The 18,442-nt window shown below is 38.1% G+C and overlaps 1 protein-coding gene across 2 annotated transcripts in view; it reads left to right on the top strand.

Moving 5' to 3' along the window:
- Positions 1-18,442, top strand: part of PHEX (phosphate regulating endopeptidase homolog X-linked) — a 226,664-nt gene that overhangs the window by 138,610 nt on the left and 69,612 nt on the right. For both annotated transcript variants that reach the window (XM_009197333.4, XM_003917492.5), the window contains 2 exons: positions 2,854-2,931; positions 13,765-13,868. In XM_009197333.4, coding sequence (XP_009195597.1) covers positions 2,854-2,931; positions 13,765-13,868 — 182 coding nt within the window. The remainder of the gene's footprint in view (positions 1-2,853; positions 2,932-13,764; positions 13,869-18,442) is intronic.

Below are 18,442 nucleotides of genomic sequence, written 5' to 3'. Positions count from 1 at the left end.
CCCAGAATCTGGGGAAGGGAGAGAGAAATTTTTCACATGGAACTGTGAAGTTTCTCTAAAGCAAGGGTTGACGAACTTTTTCTAGAAAGGGCCAGATAAAATATTTGAGGCTTTGTGGGCCACAGGGTGTCTGACCCAATTATTCAACTCTACAACTGTACTGCAGAAGCAGCCATAGATGACAGGTAAACAAATGAGTGTGGCTATGTGCCAATAAAACTTTATTTATAAAAACAGGGGTAGGGTAGCTGGATTTGGCCCAGGGACCATATTTTGCAAATCTCTGCTCTTGAGGTTCTTCATATGTGCCTAAGTTTGTTTTTCCTTTATTTATACCCTATCTGTTATAAAACACAGAGGATCATTAGTACCTTTGTCTATCTAAATGATGGTTACGACATTATGATGTATCTTAAATGATTCTAGACCACTGCCTCTAATCTTCCCGGCATCCTGGCCATCTTTCACAATGTTGCAAAGATAATCTTCCTGAAGCATGACTCATCTCCTTTTATTCCCATGCTAAACATATTTAGCTCTCTCTTAGCTGTAACATAAAATTTAGGCTTGTTAACATGGCACTCAGGAATCCCTGTGATCTGACCCCAGGCCAATTTTCCTGCCTTATTTTCTGCTCTCCATCCTCATGTACTTATAGTCCTGCTACATTAAATTACTCACCCTCTCTTCAATATGCCATTATCGTGTGTGTTTGCTATCTCCTTGTAGTTTTTTTCATTTTTATGTATTTAAGCTGACTACATATATATACTGACAAAATTATATATATATATGATGTACAACATGATGTTTTGATACATGTATACATTAGAGAATGGATAAATTAACATATCCATCACCTCATATATTTATCATTTTTGTGATAACATTTAAAATCTACTCCCTTAGCCATTTTCAAGTGTACAATACATTGTTATTAACTATAGTCACTATGTTGTACAATACATCTCCTAAACTTATTCCTCTTATCTAACTGAAATTTTGTATCTTTTGACCAACTCCCTAACCCATTCCTCCACCCCTGGTAACCACCATCCTACTATACTGTCCCCTATGAGTCTGACTGTTTAAAATTCCACATGAATGAGATCATGCAGTATTTGCCTTTCAGTGCCTAGCTTATTTCACTTAGCATGAAGTCCTACAGGTTCATCCACGTTGTCACAAGTGACAGGATTTTCTTCTTTTTTAAAGCTGAATAGTATTCCATTGTGTATATATACTACATTTTTAATCCATTCCTCTGTCGATAGACATTTAGGCTAATTCCATATCTTGGCTATTTTGAATAGTGCTTCAGTGAACATGGAGGCGCTGATATCTCTTTAGCGTACTGATTTCATTTCCTTTGGCTATATCCCCAGAAGTAGGATTACTGCTTCGTATGGTAGATATATTTTTAATTTTTAGAGGAACCCCCATAGCGTTTTTCTTTTCTCTTTTTTTTTTTTTTTTTTTTTTGAGACAGAGTCTCACTCTGTTGCCCAGGCTGGAGTGCAGTGGCGTGATCTCGGCTCACTGCAAGCTCCGCCTCCTGGGTTCACGGCATTCTCCTGCCTCAGTCTCCTGAGTAGCTGGGACAACAGGTGCTCGCCACCATGCCCGGGTAATCTGTTTTTTTTGTATTTTTAGTAGAGACGGGGTTTCACCGTGTTAGCCAGGATGGTCTCGATCTCCTGACCTTGTGATCTGCCCGCCTCGGCCTCCCAAAGTGCTGGGATTACAGGCGTGAGCCACCGTGCCTGGCTTCCATAGTGTTTTTCATAGTGACTGTATCAGATTATATTGCCATCAACAGTGCTCAAGAGTTGCCTTTTCTCCACACTCTTGCTAACACTTATTATCTCTTGTGTTGTTGATAATTGCCATTCTAACTGGTGATAGGTAATATCTCATTGTGTTTTTAATTTTTATTTCCCTGATGAATAATGATGTGGATCATTAAAAAAATATGTTGACCATTTGTATGTCTTCTTTTGAGAAATGTATTTTCATTTTATTTTCCCTTTTTAATTACTTAACTTATTTATTTATTTTGAGACAGGTTCTTGTTCTGTTACCCAGGCTGGAGTGCAGTAATGTGATCATAGCTCACTGCAGCCTCTACCTCCCAGGCTCAAGTGATCCTCCTGCCTCAACCTCCCAACTAATTGGAACTATAGGCAGGTGCCACCATGCCCAGCTTATTTTTATTTTTTATTTTTGTAGAGACAGGGTCCCACTGCGTTGCCCAGGTTGGTCTTGAATTCCTGGCCCCAAGCAATCCTCCTGCCTCAGCCTCCCAAAGCTCTGGGATTACAGGAATGAACTACTGTGCCCGACCTCCTTTCCCCATTTTTTAACCAGGTTATTTGCTTTATTGATATTGAGTTTTAAATATATTTTGGATATTAACCCTTTATCAGATGTATGGTTTGTACATATTTTTGCCTCCATCTTTGCCCCTGTTTCTTCTCCTGGAATGTTCTTCTAGCTCTACATTTTGAAATCCTAACCATTCTCTAAGACTCGATTCAGTCACCTTCTCCATTAAGCATTTTCTCCATGCAGAAACAGTCTCTGCTCTGGACTTTGATAACAATATTGTCTATTTCTATTAAAATTTTTATTTTGTTTACATTGTACTAGACAGTTATTTGCTACATTCACTACATTTTTAGTATACCGAGGTCTTTCAGTATATATCTATCTACTTTTGCCCTTCACAGTGGCTTGCATATAGTAGATATTCAGTAAATGGAGTTTTCAGATGAAGGGCACATTTCTACATCTTGTGATTATTAATGATTTAAGTGCTGAAACTGACATAATTTTTCTTTTTCCTTTTTATAGGCGAGAGCTGTTTTGGCAAAAGTTGGCTATCCAGACTTTATAATGAATGATACTCATGTTAATGAAGACCTCAAAGCAGTAAGTGCTATATTTATTGTACTTTTTTTTTCCCCCCCCTGGCAAGTTTTACTGGCCTTGTGCCTTTCAACTAACCCAAGTCCAAGCAATTAAAACTGGTGATGCCAGAAAACACCAACTTTTGATTAATTCCTTGGCTAGATATGAGCCTGAATATGCCAGGCAGATCACAAGATTTAGGGCAGATTCAAAATAAAGGAAGTGTCAGAAACGATGCATAGCTGAGTGGGTACCATAAAACAAATGGACTTGGGTTTGGCCTAATTTGATCATAAAAGAAAGAATTAAGCAAATTGAGTATTTTACAATTAGTGAGCATGTTCTAATGGCAAATGCATCATGTTTGTTGTTAAACACTTTTTATTTGCTTCATTCATATTAAATGAATAGTAATAAATCTGCCTACTGGGACTTAACTTCATTAAACTTTATGAGTGGTTTGGCAAATTAAGTGCATATACATATGACTCTGTAATTTATTGTGAATTGGATTGTGTTTTTGCAGTAAGTTACTGATGAAATATAGTCATAATTCTTTTTTATTCCAATATTTTTGGACATGTATTTTCCGGTAGGTATATTAATTATAGGCCTTTCTAATCACAACGACTGTTATTTCCTCTCCTACAAATAGTTCTGATAAACGATTTTTCTTCCTCATTAAAAAAACCTGTTTTTACCATTCACTAGATTGTCTTGAAAACGTAGTCTTTTGAAATTCTTTAAGTAACTATGCTTCTGAGGTATAGCTCTTTCCTGAAATTGTGGCTCAACAAGTGGCATATCTGAAAGCAATCCCAGCTTTGGAGACGAGCATCAGAATTTTACAAGACTATTCAAAAGTGAGAGAAAACATTAATTAGAATCTTCCTCCACTGGGCTCTAAGATATAGCCTCCCAAAATATTGATACAGTTGCTCTGGAAGAAAATAATTATGCCTCATAGCATCCTAAAACTCAGACAGTCTATCTTATTTTGTTTTGATGATGCTGAAAATTCCATTATTATTATCATAACTAAAAATATTGAAGCACTTGACATATTCATGTACATTAACTTTTCATTCCTTCAGTGATTCTGTGAAATAGATGATGTTCATTCCCATTTTGCAGAAAAGGACATAGAGACTCAATAATTTAAGTGAGCTCCTCAGTTACACACAGAGTTTCAGAGCCAGGACTGAAATCTGGGCTCAGGAAGCTCTGCCTGTAATCAGAGAAGGGGTTCTTGAGGGTCCTTTTTAGGCAGCTGTGCTGGAGGAACAGAAGCGTCAGGGTGGAGACTTGGTGGGGGCAGTGTGACCAGAGCTGTTGGAAGAAGAGCAGAGGGAAGGCCGTATTATCAAACGGTTAAGAGCACAGGCTCCAGTGTCATGGGCCTGGGTTTGAATTCTGCTTCTTCCACTGACTAGCTGTTTCATCCTGTGTAGGTTACTTAACTTCAGTTAGCCTCCCTTTGGTATCTGGCTACTGGAAATATAATCAAGTCTTAGTATTGTTGGGAAGATTAGATGAGATTATATAAACGTAAAAGCACCTGGCATAATACTCTGACACAGAGTATAGCCTACTCCCTATAAAGGGGAGCTTTAATGTGGACCATTTGTGGTCCATTTTCAAATCAGCCTTATAAAATATTCCATTTCATTGATCCTTAATAGAAATAGACTGCAGCGTGAATTTACAGGAAAGCAAAAAGCACACTGGGTATTTTAAACAGGGAATTTAATACGGGAAATAGGTTGGAAGGCAAGAAAAGGGAAAATAGATAAACCACAGGTTAACCTGCTGTTGCTATAAGAAGAATATCACCAGGGCACAAAGTACCTTAGCAGGAGAACCTGGGTAACTCCATACAATTGGTACATATTCTGAGTCAGGATGTGGATGAGAAGGTTTGAGAGACAGTTTAGTGTAGAGGTTATAAATAGGGACCCTGGAGTCAAAGTGCCTGGAGTAAAACCCCCAGTCTACCATGTACTACCGTGTTACCTAGGGTAGGTTATGTATCCTCTCTGTGCCTTTCTTCATCTGAAGAATGAAGGTGATACAAATCCCTCCCATATAGCATTTCTGGGAGGATCAAATAAGTTAACATATTTAAAGTGTTTAGAATGAACCTGAGCATACAATCAGCACAATGTAAGTGTTAGCTATGACATCCTCAATTCACACTTGTGGTAGTGGACATTTTGGTTCGAAAAAGTCCTCATGAATTAACTCATACACTGTCCAGGTCCCTCAAATTGATTTAAAAGGGTATACAGATGGAGCAGTCTCAAGCTTTAATCGAATAAGGTAGCACTTAAGGCTTACTCACAATATTTAGTTTCAAGTTTTGTTGGCATTCTGTTGCTAAGTTGAGAGCCCCAAATTTAAGGACCCATTGAATGCAATATCTTTTGTGAAAAGAAACCAGATGCCAAACAGGATGCCATGTTGGCTATGCTTCTTTGTTTCTCTGGGGCCTGAACTGAAGCGGTTACACACCAAGATTTTTTTTTTTTTTTTTAATTTATTTATTATTATTATACTGTAAGTTGTAGGGTACATGTGCATAACGTGCAGGTTTGTTACATATGTATACTTGTGCCTTGTTGGTGTGCTGCACCCATCAACTCGTCATTTACATCAGGTATAACTCCCAATGCAATCCCTCCCCCCTCCCCCCTCCCCATGATAGGCCCCGGTGTGTGATGTTCCCCTTCCCGAGTCCAAGTGATCTCATTGTTCAGTTCCCACCTATGAGTGAGAACATGCGGACACACCAAGATTTTTAATCACTTCTTTGAAGAAATGGCTTTCATCTGACTCATTGCCAAAACAGACACAATTACACCCAAGAGTTTTAACAGTTTAAAAACCTGACAGTGAAAAAAATTCCAGGTACATGAAGTAAAAAGACATTTGTATTCAGAAACCGATGGTTTTAGTCCATTTTCACATTGCTATAAAGAAATACCTGAGACTGGATAATTTACAGAGGAAGGAGGTTTAATTGACTCACAGTTCCACATGGCTGGGGAGGCCTCAGGAAACCCACAATCATGGCAGAAAGTGAAGGGGAAACAGGCACCTTCTTCACAAGGCGACAGGAGGGAAGAATGAGAGTTCAGGAAAAAAACTGCCACTTTTAAAACCGTCAGAACTCGTGAGAACTCGCTATCATGAGAACAGCATGGGGGAAACTGCCCCCATGATTCATTCACCTCCCTTCCTTGACATATGGGGATTACAGAGATTTGGGCTCTCTCACTTTCTCTCCCCCTCAATCCCTGCCCTTTTCTTTTTCTGACAATGGCTTCAGTCCCTCCTCCAAAGCTCAGCTTTGGAGTGGCAGTTCTCCTCTACTCTTCTAAGTGACGGTACCATCACCTCCTCCGTTTTGTGACACTATAGACACAGGAGTAGCAGCTGTGCTACTCCCGTGACTCTCACAGAGCCAGATCATATCACTGATAGATGAAATGAATAAAACTCACCCTAAAAGGTAAAGGATGACATTGCAGTATTGTCACTGAGGGCAATAGCAAAAAGACTAAAGTATTCCTGGTACACAATGAGACTGTTTTCAGTTTTAAGAAACATGTGGATAAGGACTCCTGTGAGAAATTTCTGGTAATACGAGCTCTGAGCATGAGAGGCTGTTACAAATGAAAAACAGCATGCTGCATTGGAGACAGGTGGAGACATGATTCATCAGGCACAAATGCAAAAGGAAAGAGGAGCGAAATTACCTGATGGATCAGATGAAGGTCAAGGAAAAATGCTGAAAATGGAAGTTGGGCTCGTGTGGAAATAAAAGCAAATGAGATAGAATTAAGAGGTAGATATGCAAAAGAATCAAATTTTTTTCTTTAAGGATGACAAGGTAAACTGAGGTACTCAGCAAAGCATTTCTGAATAACAATCCTGTAGTTTTGGAAAAGAACAAGAAGAAATAAAATGCCCTTTATTTGAATCCCCATCAACATGCAGGAAAGCCTATTAGCCTAAATAGGTAGGCATCGGCCCATTTTCAAATCAGCCTAATAAAGTATTCCATTTCGTTGATTCTTAATAGAAATAGATTCAAGCAGTGAGTTTCTACCAATTTTGGAAATATTTCAATATTAGCGAGGAAAGCAAAAAGCACACTAGGTATTTTAAACAGTGAATTTAATACATGAAATATGTTGGAAGGCAAGAAGAGGGAAAAATGAGATAAACCACAGATTAGTAACTTTAGAAAGCAGCTGCTACTCCTGTGTCCAGGGTCACAGAAGGGAGGAGGTGATGGTACCGTCACTTAGGAGAGTAGAGGAGAACTGCCACTCCAGAGCTGAGCTTTGCAGGAGGAACTGAAGATTCTTCCAGAGTCACTGTCAGAAAAAGAAAAGAGAGGGAGTAGATGGGGAGAGAGAGTGAGAGGCAGCAACACAGCACCCTTTTCTCTCCTGCAACCCACTGATTTCCTCTAGCGCCTCCTATTTGCAGGAAAGTAATTGGCAAAGGAGCTTGGGAAACAGTTTTCAGATTTCCAGTCCCCAGCATTACGGAACAGAGTGAAAGGGTAGGCAGCACGTAGCTGAAAAACTATAGGTAAATAACCAGCACAATTAAGGACATTACTCGTTCTTGTGAAAGCCAATGAAGAATTGCAGTAAGGACTAAAGTCAGAATCATGGCTGGCCTCCATTTACTTAGGAGAATTGGAAATGAGAAATTTTTCAGAGGCCAAAGTTTCTGGTGAGTGATACACACATATATACATATAATGTGCATATAGGGATATGCAGATACGTGAACCTATGTAAGATTCTCTGGGGTGGGTCTGGTCTGCTTTGGCCAGTGAAACGCTAGTGTGTATGTGCGTGTGTGTGTGTGTGTATGTGTGTGTGTACATGACAGACAGTGCTACTATGCAAGAGTGAGGTGATATTCAGATGGAATGCTGCAGAAAAAGAGGTTGTTAAAATATTAAAATAATTATTTACTATTTGTTAACAAACACAAAACATTGCACTCAGCTCTTTCAAGGGACCCCTGGCCATCATGGCACTGGAGAGCTAAGGGTGGGCATTGGAGGTGGGGCACCCTGGTGCCCCCCAGCCTTCCAGCCAGACCTCTGTAACTCTCTCACATTGGCCTTTATCCAGACTGTTCCACTCATCAGAGCAGACCAAGACCAGCCCCAGTGTGGAGGTGGGATATCTGGTTCTAGTGCTAGTGTGCTGGCTGGAACTCCCTCAGACCCACCTTCACATAGCTGTTTGTGGGAATTGCATCCTCCATGGTACACTGTATATGTGGATTATTAAACATTTTGAACATCACCCCAGTATATATTAGGTTGGTGCAAAAGTAATTGTGTTTTTTGTCATTATTTTTAATGCCAAAAACTGCACTTACTTTTGCACCAACATAATAAGTATGTCTACATGTACAGACACACATTATTTTGGGCAAAGCCATCTAAACACACCCATCTTGCATATTGATTTGTTGTTTGAATAAGGGAACATGTAGATATGAAATACGAATTCCATTAAGTATTCAGAAAATCCTTTGGTTGCCTAACACAAAATCTTTCTAATAGATATTTGGATATATCTCTGAGTATCTTTAAATGGATTTAAATTAAATGAAAGGTGTCCTAGAATTTACCCATCCTACTGGCACAGTAAGGAAAGTACCACAATTAGTGCTTCAGTATTTTTCATCTGCCTATTCTTACATGTAGGCCGAGGGCTATACTACAGATCATTTGCATTCCTATGTACTGTCTTATAAACATGTACTTATCCTACAGAGAAGCTGAACATGTTTCCTTGTTATGCGCTTATTACAGGTTCCCCATCTTTGGGGTGGTGGTGGTGGTAATAACTTTATTCTTCCATTTAGTCTGTGGATCTGGGATAGGATATTCAAGAAGAGAAATGTAGGCTCTGCTGAATTTTATGATTGGGACAGCTATTCCTAGGAAATGACACAAGAGTCCCAATTAATTCCCCAAAGGTCACGCAATCGAAAAGTCAAGAGATGGAATTGATTGAAAGTGATCAACTTGACCTAGACTTTTTCCAGTAACTGAAAGGACAAGAGGCTTTTGAGCCAAGTATTGTCTCTTGACGAATTTAATTTTTTCATTTTGGAGATTACAAGCGGCTTTAAAATATTCATGTGAATTCATTCTTGTTTCTACTTCTACAACAAACAGAACTTTCCTAATAGTTGCTGGGCTTCAATTCTCTTTCTCATCCAAGGGCCTTTTGAAATATTTAAAATTATCAAAATATTATTGCAATTAGCAAGTCTTCTAAAAGTAAAAACTGATCCCACTGATAATATTTTTTAAAAGTTAATATTTTTGAAGGAAATTCCTCTGAGAAAATTTCCCAGAAAGTATTCTGAGCCCAATAACATATCTGAATTTTCTATCAGTTACAATCATATTCTGAAGGTTTTGGCAGAAAATTTGGGAAATAGAGAAAACACACTCATAATATTGCTACATAATATATATACATATATACCATGGAATACTATGCAGCCATAAAAAAGGATGAGTTTGTGCCCTTTGTAGGGACATGGATGCAGCTGGAAACCATCATTCTTAGCAAACTATCACAAGAACAGAAAACCAAACACCACATGTTCTCACTCATAGGTGGGAACTGAACAATGAGATTACTTGGACTTGGGAAGGGGAACATCACACACCGGGGCCTATCATGGGGAGGGGGGAAGGGGGAGGGGTTGCAGTGGGAGTTATACCTGATGTAAATGACGAGTTGATGGGTGCTGACGAGTTGATGGGTGCAGCACAGCAACATGGCACAAGTATACATATGTAACAAACCTGCACGTTATGCACATGTACCCTAGAACTTAAAGTATAATAATAATAAAAAAATATATATATATACTTCTGTTACAGTTTATTAATTTGTTTTTCTCTATTTCTGTACAGCTGTAATTGATGTTTATATATAATTTGATATACCAGCCTTTACAGTTAACATATTGTTTTGTTACTGTCTTTATAGCCTTTGTTACCATTATTTTAACAGTTGTGTAGCATTTCAAGTAAGTTGTGTCATGATTTATTTAATCACTGCTTCTACTCCCATCCTCAATCTTAGTTTGTCCTTGAATCATTGGTTTACTTATTAAGACCAATGAAAATAACATTGGAGTCAGAGCCAAATGACTTGGACAGTGTAGCTTTGCCAAATTCCATAATCTCCTTAGCCCTGTTTCCCATCTATCATATGTGAATAACAGTGACTGGCCCCTGCCTACCCCCAAACACTTAACCTGTCTCAAGGAAAAGAAGTAAGACCTGTCCTCTATTACTTGTGATTTCCATTAAATAAATGGAATAGATAATTAAACCAGGCTAATACTCTCAACTTAATAATGAAAACAATTTTTAAATTATCTTTCTAAACATAGATAAGCTATGGCAAATTGTAATTAATTACCTCTGAGTTTTGTTTCCCCCAATTATTTTCAGGGTTCTGGTAGGTCCTTACTTATCTAAAGTATTTTTAGACTTGGGACCCTTTTCTTCTTTATAAGTTTTTGTTTTGTTTTGTTTTGTTTTGTTTTTAAGACAGAGTCTCGCTTTATCGCCCAGGCTGGAGTGCAGTGGCAAGATCTCGGCTCACTGCAACCTCCGCCTCCCGGGTTCAAGTGATTCTTCTGCCTCAGTCTCCCGAGTAGCTGGGATTACAGGCATGTGCCACCACACCTGGTGAATTTTCATATTTTTAGTAGGGGTGGGGTTTCACCATGTTGGCCAGGCTGGCCTCGAACTCCTGACCTCAAGTGATCCGCCAGCCTCAGCCTCCCAAAGTGTTGGGATTATAGGTGTGAGTCACTGCGCCAGGCCCTTTAGAAAGTTTTGAGATGGCTTTCTGTTTAATGTCTGTAGACCAACCTGAATGTCAAGGGATTTTGTTTTTCAGATGGAACAGTAATGAAAGTATCACAATTAGCAAGCTTTCTAAAAGCAAAAACTGACCCCACTGATACTATTTTTAAAAAGTCAGTATTTTTTTGGCCGGGCGCGGTGGCTCAAGCCTGTAATCCCAGCACTTTGGGAGGCCGAGACGGGCGGATCACGAGGTCAGGAGATCGAGACCATCCTGGCGAACACGGTGAAACCCCGTCTCTACTAAAAAAATACAAAAAAACTAGCCGGGCGCGGTGGCGGGCGCCTGTAGTCCCAGCTACTCCGGTGGGTGGGAGGCAGGAGAATGGCGGGAACCCGGGAGGCGGAGCTTGCAGTGAGCTGAGATCCGGCCACAGCACTCCAGCCTGGGTGACAGAGCAAGACTCCGTCTCAAAAAAAAAAAAAAAGTCAGTATTTTTGAAGGAAATTCCTCTGAGAGAATTTCCCAGAATGTGTTCTGAAGCTGAGAACATACCTGAATTTTCTATCAGTTACAATCATATTCTGAAGGTTTTGGTAGAGCTATCTTGGAAACAAAAGCTGAAAAAGGCAAAGGGTTGAACAGTGGACACATCTTTTAACCATACGATCTGGGAATGTCTTAGGATTGCTAGTAAGGTTGCTTTCTATAACAAGGTGCTTACTCTGTTTCTTCTCAGGCTAAAATAAACCTTTATCTTAAAATACAATCAATTATAAGATTTTGGCCAGCGTGGTGGCCCACACCTGTAATCCCAGCACTTTGGGAGGCCAAGGCGGGCGGATCACTTGAGTCCAGGAATTCAAGGCCAGCCTGGCCAACATGGCAAGACCCCATCTCTACTAAAAATATAAAAATTAGCTGGGCATGGTGGTGCATGTCTGTAATACCAGCTACTCAGGAGGCTGAGGCACAAGACTCGAATGAACCTGGGAGGTGGAGGTGGAGGTTTCAGTGAGCTGAGATTTCATCTCTGCACTCTAGGTGTCCAAGGGTGACAGAGTGAGACTCTGTCTCCAAAAAAAAAAAAAAATATATATATATATATACACACACACACACACACACACACACACATATATATGATTTCTTTTTATTATGAAACATTTCAAATGTTGGAACATGAGTAAAAATTTGAACACATCTATTTTAGCACATATTAAACATACTGCCATATTAGCTTTGTACATGCACACACACATTTTAAATGAATTAAAGAGATGCGTTTGAAATTCTGTCTGTAATCTTCCTTGATCTAATCTCCTTCCTCTGCGTCTATCTCCATCTCTGCATATAAACACTACCTTGAGTTCAGTCTTATTATTGTTGTTCCCATGCCTTTCTTTATGCTTTTGCTACATAGGCATATGTCCATAAACAGCATACAGTGTTGTTTTTCGTGTTTAAAAACTTTAGATTTCCTCATAGATATAACTTACCTTATTCACTCTGCATAATTTTTAAGATTATTTCACGTTCATGCATACAGAACAATCATTTAAACTGTTGTATTGCCTTTCATTATGTGAATATACCACAATTTGTTATCAGCCCCTCTTCTCCGTGCAAGCAGTTTGAGGTACAATTTAATGTCATAGCTTTATAATTTGTTGGCCAAGCAGAACACAGACGATGCCAGGAATCAATACTTTTATTTCTGCCTTTGTCCATGTGCCTTCGGTTATTCTACTCCTTCCTTTATATTTTGGCTTGGTCTCCTGGAAAGATTGTTAAGATGACTCGTTAACAAAAACTTCTCCACAGACATGAGTACCCACTCTGTGTTAGGGAGGAGCTAAATGTGAGCCAGACATTGGTCCACAAATAGGTGACTGTCAAGCCTATTACCATCAAATTGCATATATACATTCATATCTATAATGTAATGCCTGTGGGTTTCATATACATGCATATTTTACTTTTTGCTTTTAAAAGACTCTTAAAGTTATAAAAATTACAGTTAATAAGAATTTGGTTACCTTTGGTTATTTCCTTATTCAAATGTGCATTTTTCTTAATTTCCATAGTAATATATTTAAAAACCAAAGCACTGGAGGTCACTACAAACTACTACATTAACAGCTCCACAGATCTTATTTACAATAAATAGCTAGGTTAGGTATTGCTAGTTTTGTAGATGGAGTGCCTATAGAATGGAAACTGTCTGCCATTCTCCTTCCAAAACAAGAAAAGGAACGAAAAAATCAATTATATCTGTTTCCCTGTCTTAATAGACAACATTGTTGTGAGCTGGTACCAACTTCCGGTGTTCCCATGCAAGCTATAATCTATGATTTGCCTCTGTAATTTCATTAATATTTAGTGACCAGAGACTTTTTGAGTGTTAACAGATACATTCTGTTAATAATTATTCTGGTGACTTCATTGTGCTTATGGTAGAAAATAGGTCCCTGAATCACATTTATTTTTTTCCTTTATGAACAACTACCAATTATTTGACTAAATCATTGTAAGCTAAATGAGTTTTCAGCCAACTAAACTGCATGTTACTAAAAAAACTTATGTGACAAATAAATAAAGTACACATTTTTAAAAAGATCAAGGACTTGTGAGCCAAGAAATTTCAAACCAAAGATAATATGTTTTGTAAAGGTTAAAGTAGATTTTTCAATTAGAATGTAAATGGAATGCATTGTAAATGACTGCAGCTTCTCTTGTGTTTTTACTGTGATCCAGAAATGACTGTATTGATTTTTGAAGTTTTTACGTTAAAAGAAAATCACTGAGACTAAATTTCATGGCTTTGTGAATTCTGGGTTAACTGATGACAGCGGAGAGAGGCTGTGACTGCTGCAGCTTCTCTGCTAGTTGCTCCTTCCTATGCTGAAGAATGTTTTTAGAGCCATCTTTTATCTTTACTTAGAACAATGATGTTGTGGTTTGTTTTATTCAGATCAAGTTTTCAGAATCCGACTACTTTGGCAACGTCCTACAAACTCGCAAGTATTTAGCACAGTCTGATTTCTTCTGGCTAAGAAAAGCCGTTCCAAAAACAGAGTGAGTATTAAAAAAAAGTTAAATAGATAAATACATTGGTGAGAAGCGGAGTCTCTTTAGATTAAACTTTGTAATTCCCCTCAAGTCAGAGTAGCTGGCTTGCCAGTTAACTTGTTTTAGCAAAATCTGTGTCATGTTTTGCCAACTCTTATTTTTTATATTATGTGATTCAGATCTTAAGTCTAATTACAGGTCCCCCATTTCTAGCATCAACACATATCAAGAGAAGGCTTATTAGGATGCAAACATTAAAGTTATTTCTAGATCGAGTTATGAATATATAGAGAGGGAAAAATTTCTCTGGATTTTTACATTCATGTAGTAACTTTCGAAGATCTTAAAGAATAAATACTTTAAAAAAACCCTATGATTAGAAACGACAAAGTAAATGTATAGAAGCAACTAGAAAATATTTGTTGAGGTAATGCCTATCAAAGAACTGATAGCTATATTGTTTTTATCTAATAGCAGTTATGGTTTATTTGCCTTCCTCTCAGCTGCCTATAGGAGTTTTTCCTACAGATAGGAGGGTTTCCTTAGGTACTTTTAGGCCCAGGGCCCACCAGCTATGATTTCTTCCCTTAGCAAAATGTCAGTGATGATGACAATGATGATGGTAGCAGCTAACAATTATTATTTGTTTACATCATACCAGAAAGTGCTTTACAATTTTTAATTCATTTTATCCTCATAGGAATTTGGCATGGTATAGATACTGTTATCCCCATTTTACAGGAAAATAAAAGGCTTACAACTGAGAAATTCTTCAGCTTAGGTTTGGATCACATTTTGTTCTGTCTGCTGCTGCTTTTGATTCCTGGGACTGGATTCTGTTGTGCTAAGGCCCACTTCTCCAATGCTTTTTTTCTCTCTGTTCTCCAGAATGGATGATGTCTATTGATCTGTTTTCAACTCCAGAATTTCTTTTTTAATTTAATTGTATTATTATTTTTAAACTTAGTTTTTATTTCAATAGGTTTTGGGGGTATTGCGGGATCTGGCCAGCAGCCCACAATGCAACGGGGCTCTCTCTTTCCAGGCGGGATCAGCAGATCGAGAAATAATAGACACACACAAGATAGTGAAAGCTGGGTCCAGGAGGGTCACTGCCTTCTGGTCCCGCAGTGCCAACAATGCACTGGATATGCCAGCATTTATTATTAAGTTTAGTGAGGGCAGGGGGTAGGTTGGTGAGGGATTTAGGGTCATTTGATTATGAGGTGAGATGGTCACATGGGGATGAAGTAATTCTTTAACGTAACATCTGTATGCAGAAGTACAGTATACAGAGGTAAGAATTTACAATATAGTGCGTGCATCAGTAATTTCTAACAGAGCCTTAAAACAGAAACACAGTCTTTCCATAACCTATGATTAGCAAGATATTAATCAGCAGTAACAGTTACAGCAAAGACTGGTTACAAACAATTCATAGAGACAGGATGTGAAGTTAGACAACCGGTTAGACCAGAATTTCTCAGAAGGGAGTATGTCTTAACCCTAAAGAGGCCTAGAAGAGCCGCAGCAAGATGAGGGCATTTATAGCCCTGTCTTATCCATGTGGACAGGCGCCCCCCATGCATCCATTTATAGGCTCTCCACGAGGGTCACATTCCATTCCCAGAGCTATGAACATCTGCTTTTCTGGGATAGGAATCTTGATGTGAAACCTCCCTGACTACATATCCATTCACAGGCTCTCTGCAGGGGGAAGCACATCACGCACTGTTGGCTCATTCTGGCAGTCCAACCTGCCATTGTCTTTACACAATCCTGCATGCAATTTTATATTTACAATAATCAGGAGCATTTCATCTTTTATTCCATAGCAATAGTTTCAGGGGGTCTCCCTACATGGGGGAACAGGTGGTAGTTGGTTACATGAATAAGTTCTTTAGTGGCGATTTCTGAGATTTCAGTGCACCCATCACCTGAGCAGTCTACATGTACACTGTATTAGTGTGTAGTATTTTATTCCTCATCCCCCTCCCACTCCTTTCCCCAGGTCTCCAAAGTCCACTGTATCATTCTTACCCCTCTGTGTCCTCATAGCTTAGCTCCCTCTTAGGAGTGAGAACATATAATGTTTGGTTTTCCATTCCTGAGTTGCATAAGATAATGGTCTCCAATTCCATCCAGGTTGCTGTGAATGCCATTATTTCATTCCTTGTTATGGCTGACAACTCCAGAATTTCCATTTGTTTTTTATAGTTTCTATTTTCCTGTTGTAATTCTTTGTTAAGTCATTGTCATCATATTTTTCTATTTATTCTTTGAATAAAATTTATTTTAATTCTTTAAAGTCATCTATAATAGCCACTTTCAAGTCTTTGCTAAATCTAATATCTGGGCTCAAACTGACTGGAGTTAGTTTCTATTGATTGCTTTTTTTTTTTTTTTTAACAGTTTTTCCTTTGCATAACATTTTGTTGTTGTTGCTAATGACAGTTTAGATAGTATGTTGTAGCAACTCTGGATTCTGATTTATTTTTCTGGGGCTTTTTAAAGCAAACAAAAAAAAGTAACTGTCCTAACATACTGCAGAATAGATCTTCTCTGTAGTATGCAGCTGTCGATGTCTCTGCTCAGTTTTTTAACTCTTATTTGTAGGTTTTAGCCTCACTTCCTAATGGTTGTCCCTGTGTCTACATAGCTCAGTGCTCAGTGATTAGGTCAGAGCTTGTGCTCAAACACCTTGAGTCTACAGGGTTTCTACCCTCTGCCAGTTGCTCTGTGTGTGGGTTGGGAGCACCTTCAAAATTACAGCCAGTTCTCAGTCCACCTTCAATTTCACCTTCCACCAGGCCCTCACTGGTCTTCCCTACACATGTGCCTAGTTTCCCAGTCAGCCAGGGATGTATGGAGTACTTAGTCAGCTCTTCTATTACTATGTCAGTTACAGGATCTCTATTTTAAATTTCTGACTGGGTTTTCCTCATTGGTTTTTTACTAAGTTAGTCATTCAAAAATTAAAAAAAAAAATTGTGGGTACCTAGTAGGTGTACAGATTTATGAGGTACATAAGATATTTCAATACAGGCATAGAATGTGTAATAACCACATCAGGGCAAATGGGGTATCCATAGCCTCAAGCATTTATCCTTTCTTTATGTTACAAACAGTCCAATTATACACTTATTGTTATTTTAAAATCTATAATAAATTGTTGACTGTAGTCACCCTGTTATGCAATCAAATACTAGATCTTATTCATTCTATCTAACTATATTTTTGTACCCATTAACCATCCCCACTTACCTCGACCCAGTACCCTTCTCAGCCTCATTCTACTTTCTGTCTCCATGAGTTCAATTGTTTTAATTTTTAGTTCCCACAAATAAGTGAGAACATGTGAAGTTTGTCTGGGGCTGGTTTATTTCACTTAATATTCTCTAGTTTCATCCATGTTGTTGTAAATGACAAGATTTCATTCTTTTTTGTGGCTTAATAGTACTCTATTTTATATATGTACCACATTTTCTTTATCCATTTGTCTGTTGATGAACACACAGGTTGCTTCTAAATCTTGGCTATTGTAAACAGTTCTACAATAAACATGGAAGAGCAGATGTCTCTTTGATATACTGATTTTCTTTCTTTTAGGTATATACCCAGTAGTGGGATTGCTGGACTGTAAGGTAGCCCTATTTTTAGTTGTTTGAGGAACCTCCAAACTGTTCTCCATAGTGGTTGTACTAATTTACATTCCCTCTAACAGAGTACTGAGGGTTCTCTTTTCTCAACAGCCTCACCAGAATTTGTTTTGTCCTGTCTTTTGAATAAAAGTCATTTTCACTGGAGTAAGATGATATCTCATTGTAATTTTTGATTTGCATTTATCTGATAATCATTGATGTTGTGCACCTTTTCATATACCTGTTTGCCTTTTGTATGTCTTCATTTGAGAAATGTCTATTCAGATCTTTGTGTCTATGTGTCTGTTTTTATGCCAATATCATGCTATTTTGGTTACTATAGCTCTGTAGTATAATTTGAAGTCAAGTAATGTGATTCCTCCAGTTTTGTTGTTTTTGCTTAGGATAACATTGGCTATTCTGGATCCTTTGTGGTTCCATATAAATTTCAGGATTTTTTTTTCTATTTCTGTGAAGAACGTCATTGATACTTTGATGGGGATTACAGTGAATCTGTAGATTGCTTTTGGTACTATGGGCATTTTCACAGTATTGATTCTTCTAATCCATTAACATGGAATAGCTTTACTTTTTTGTGTCCTCTTCAATTTCTTGCATCAACGTGTTTATAGTTTTCATTGTAGAGACCTTTCACTTCTTTGGCTAAGTTTATTCCTAGGTATTTTATTTCATTTGCAGCTATTGTAAATGAGATTATTTTCTTGACTTCTTTTACAGATTGCTTTCTCTTAGAATATAGAAATGCTACTGATATTTGTATGTTGATTTTGTATCCTGCAACTTTACTCAATTTGTTTATCATTTTAATAGTTTTTTGGTGGAGTCTTTAGATTTTTCCAAATATAAGATCATATTGTCTACAAACAGGGGTAATTTGACTTCTTTCTTTCTTTTCTTTTCTTCTTCTTTTTTTTTTTT

The sequence above is a fragment of the Papio anubis genome, chromosome X, assembly GCF_008728515.1.
Source record: "Papio anubis isolate 15944 chromosome X, Panubis1.0, whole genome shotgun sequence".
NCBI classification, from domain to species: Eukaryota; Metazoa; Chordata; class Mammalia; order Primates; family Cercopithecidae; genus Papio; species Papio anubis.
This window is presented reverse-complemented; position numbering and strand designations above follow the sequence as displayed.